We start from the raw sequence: 4,310 nt of genomic DNA, 5'->3' as shown, positions 1-4,310 counted from the left end.
ACTAAAGTATACTTTAGTAAACTTAAATTGTCCAAATTTAGTATTATTTAGTATTTAGTATATTACTAAAGTAATACTTCAAGTACACTAAAAGTACATTGTTTGGTATACTTTCTAAACTTATACTTAAGTATTTTTAATAGAATTTACTTCTAGTATACTACTTTATGCTAAGAGAAACCTCCACTACCTGAGGAAACATGGATCCAGACTCTCAAACCTAGATTTCCAAATGAAATGCAAAATTGACTTCCATCTGGAAGCAGGTAGTTGAACCATTAAACACGTATTTAATGGTAGACTTCTGACGTTATTGTTCAGACGTGACATTTTAAACCATTGTATTCACTTGTGCTTTGAGAAGGTTGTAAGGATCTGGTTTGATCCCCACAGACTCAAACTCTGGATCATTGAGCAAGACCCTTAACCTCCACGCAGCTCCCCAGGTGCTGCACAATGGCAGCCCAATGCTCCCCAAGGTGATGGGTTAAATGCAGAGAGAAATTTCTCCAATATGAGATCAATAAATTTCAATTATTGTATTTCTCTGCTTCATGACTCTTGATGCTGCGAAACCGGCCTCAGTCCACTCCTTGAGAAACTCCCTGTTGCTTTTGCACTTTCTCTTGCCAGACTTCTTTCTTCCACTTAATTTTCTGATATTTTGTTGGATATAAAGCTCCATGAACAACTAGCTTCTTTAGCAACCACCTGTCGCAGCATACCCTCCATTGAATAGTGTCATTAATTGTCCTCTGTTCGGTCATCACTCTGACCCAGAGCGCTGCAAGTGTTCATGCATTGAACTTTATTGATTTCACATTGGAGAAATTTACTTCTGCATTTAACTTATCCCCTTGGGGAGCAGCGGGCTGCCATTGTGGGGTGCCCGGGGAGCTAAGAGACCCAGAGGGGCAGTCTTCCAAGCTCTATGCCCTAACCATAAGGGCCGCCACTCACCCTGTAAGGGTGTTCACAGATTTAGAGTATGGCACCATCAGTTTCCAGTAATTAAGTCTTTCTATGTTCTTGAGTTATATGTGTCCAATAAAAACATGCACCTTCAGGCTTTTGTTACAGTAAAAATCCTCGAACTCGAAGACTTTGATTCACAAGTTACAATTAACAGATGTTTTATTAGTGCTGAAAGTGGAGAAATTCTGGTTCCAGTAGCTTATATAGAGGACAAAGAGTTAAAGCAAGATGCCATTAAAGATAAAAATAAGACAGACAATATAAAAAGAGTGTATAATAGTACAAAAAAGTATAAAAAAAGAAAAAAGTAATGTCCTGAAATGTTTCCCTTAAATATTAAAATATCTGCACAATACAGAGGTAGTAGTTAACTTGGGTTATTGCACCTGCACTGCAGAGATTTACTGATCATATAAATAAGTGAAAATTACACAAGCTACACAGTAGTTATATGTTATTGCACAGTGAGAGAGAAGAATAATGCACACGAGTGACATTAGGTATGTTTTGCATAAGATGTCCAAGGGTGCTGACCCTTGACCCTCTTCCCATCACCTCCTCCTTCCCCCAAGTTGTACTGCTTGATGACTTGGGGAACAAAGGAGTTCAGCAGTCTGTTGGTCCTGCATTTGGGGAGGAGATTTTATGCATTAAAATGTAAGAAGTTGAATTCCGTTTAAAAGCTTGGATTTGTTTTTTTATTTGTTTGATGGGATATTCACCTTAAAAATGACCATTGCGGTGTTTTTGTGCTTTAAAAAAAATATCTAAATTACTGAAATGGGAAACTGATGCAGGAATGAACACCTAGTGAAATCTGGTCAGGTTTTCTCAACTTAAACAAAACAAATAGAAGAATATTAATAAAAAAATCAAAAAATATTTTTTCTTTCCCTTTTTCTTGTTTCAAATCTTCTTCCAAAACCGCAACAACAACAATCATCAGTTTCAGAGTTTAGATCCAGCTTTGTTTTGGAGGTGTTTGGTTCTGCTTTACCCTTTATGGCCAGCAGAGGTCAGTAAAACCCTGTAGGAAGCACCATTCATGTCCTCCATGTTCAGCAGCAACTGGCTGCATGTAAAACTTTAGGGAAACATCATGAGGCTGGCTGACGTTCATGATGGGGGAGTAACTTCAAAACCAGAGATATGCTGCTGCTGGAAATATTTATAAAAATCTCTGACAACAAATTATTATAATTATCTGTTACAGGGAGTAATTCGCTACCATTTAGAAAGAAAACGAATGATTCTACTAAAAATACGGAAATTATATAGAAATGCTTTTTTTTAACAATAAAACGTCACAATGCAAATCTCTAAATTTAAATAATTTAAATAAGCGCGCAAAAGAAAAAAAATCTTTTTTTTATGGATTTAAATTTTTTAAATCAGGAGTATATCTTTGGTACATTTTTATTGAATTTAAAGCGCTAAGAAGTATTTTTTTTATTATTATTTTTAAAGCTGTTTTTTATTCCCCGGAAACCAAAGAAAATGAGAAAAATAAGAAATAAAATTTTCCAATTGCAATCTTATAAGACGGTAAAAAAAACTGTCTAATAATTTGAGTTGTGTTTTTTTTTTTTTACTACAACTGCTACTAATAATTATTATAATAATTTGTTTTTGTCATTTATTAGTATTATTTGTACTAAAGCTTTTAAAAAATAAAAGTAATTGTTCATTGGCAGGAGGTTTGCTCAGCTGCCTCAGTTTCTCTGAAGGCCCCGCATGGTGTGCGGCCGTGGCCCCGCATGCCAACTGATCCACGCACAGGTCGGCTTCAGCAAAACACCTGAACCTTTTGTTCGTCTTTATCCTGAGACATAACCCGCTCACATAGAAACACTCGCTTTTTCTTAAAGAAATAAAAAAGATGTACTCCACAGCTTGGATTCATAAGACTTTTTTTTTTATTTTGTGCTGAAGCTTTGTTGAAGAAGAAAAAAAAATGTTTTTATATATATATATATATATATATATATATACATGTATCCAATCTAAGGAGGAAAAAAAGAATAAATGGAACAAGAATTAAAGCAAACAGTGGAGAAATATGTTCCTGATCTAGAAAACATAGTTTAATAGAAGCGAGCAGTTTTATTAAAACCAATTAATGCTGTCAGAGCGCAGCGCTCCCTCTCCCTCCTAAAATCAGTTTCTGAGCAAACAAGGAGCAAACCTGCAGCTCTCCATGGTTCCAATGAATGAGTTAAATGTCCCGAAGATATTTGCGCGAGCGCGAGGGGGTGCGCGCGCGTGTGCGGGGGGCCTCCTCTCTGGACGAATCCGTTCCGTGTTGCGCGCTCGAGTCCGCCTCTCCGCGCCCCTGCTTCCCCGTTGACGCACTTTTTAAGCGTCTTCCCCCGTCTCCACCTCAAGGCGAGCAGCAGCGGCGGCGGCAGCAGCAGCGACCAATCACCATGCCATTACAGCCTGCAGAGGAAGCTGTTTATGGGGCTGCAGCGCTAATTAGGCTCATGAACTAACAAATCTGCCTGCACCAAGCCGGCCGGGGAAGAAAAAAACTGCGCATCCATGGATTAGTCTGGGAGTAGCTGAGCGCTTTTTATTTTTTCCTGCAAGCTTCCCAACTTATTTCACAGCGAAGAAAACTTTCCCCCCTTTTCTTTGGGTGTGGAGGATTATTTCAAACAGAGGCGCTTTCGAGAACTTCGACCTAAGCTGGGGAATCTGGACTATCAGACCATGTTCCAACCCACACCCAAGAGGTGTTTCACGATAGAGTCGTTAGTGGCCAAGGATAATCCGGTACCGGTGTCCCGCTCCGAGGAGCCCATCAGGCCGGCGGCTCTCAGCTATGCAAACTCCGGCCAAATGAACCCGTTCCTCAACGGCTTCCACTCCGGCGGCAGGGGCGTCTACTCGAACCCGGACTTGGTGTTTGCGGAGGCGGTCTCTCACCCGCAGAACTCCGCCGTCTCGGTGCACCCGGTGGCCCCGCCACACGCGCTGGCCGCTCACCCGCTCTCCTCCTCTCACAGTCCGCACCCGCTTTTCGCCAGCCAGCAAAGGGACCCCTCCACCTTCTACCCCTGGTTATTACACAGATATAGGTACCTGGGCCACAGGTTTCAGGGTAAGTCCTCCATCTGGCTCAGCTTTACGCATGACGCACGCCGAGCGGCACTTTTAGGGTTCACTTTTTTTTTTTTTTTTTGGTAACTTATCAATTTAAAAATAAATAAATCTTGACAACTGAGGAAAAAAAATACACATCCATAAACAATAATCTAAAATACAGCAATTTTTAAAAGCTAGTTTCACCCTAAACAAACCTGTACAGAAGCTATTAAAACAAAAAAAGCAAA

At 40.0% G+C, this 4,310-nt stretch overlaps 1 protein-coding gene across 1 annotated transcript in view; it reads left to right on the top strand.

Moving 5' to 3' along the window:
* Positions 1–3,285: 3,285 nt before the first annotated feature.
* The window catches only part of emx2 (empty spiracles homeobox 2), a 3,099-nt gene continuing 2,074 nt past the window's right edge, over positions 3,286–4,310 (top strand). Inside the window, exon 1 of the mRNA XM_015380016.1 lies at positions 3,286–4,078. Within this exon, the coding sequence (XP_015235502.1) occupies positions 3,688–4,078 (391 nt within the window). The 5' untranslated portion in view covers positions 3,286–3,687. The remainder of the gene's footprint in view (positions 4,079–4,310) is intronic.

This window comes from Cyprinodon variegatus, unplaced genomic scaffold (assembly GCF_000732505.1).
Source record: "Cyprinodon variegatus isolate N-32 unplaced genomic scaffold, C_variegatus-1.0 Scaffold11, whole genome shotgun sequence".
In the NCBI taxonomy this organism is placed as follows: Eukaryota; Metazoa; Chordata; class Actinopteri; order Cyprinodontiformes; family Cyprinodontidae; genus Cyprinodon; species Cyprinodon variegatus.
The sequence above is the reverse complement of the archived record's forward strand: the minus strand, read 5'-3'. Positions and strand labels throughout refer to the sequence as shown.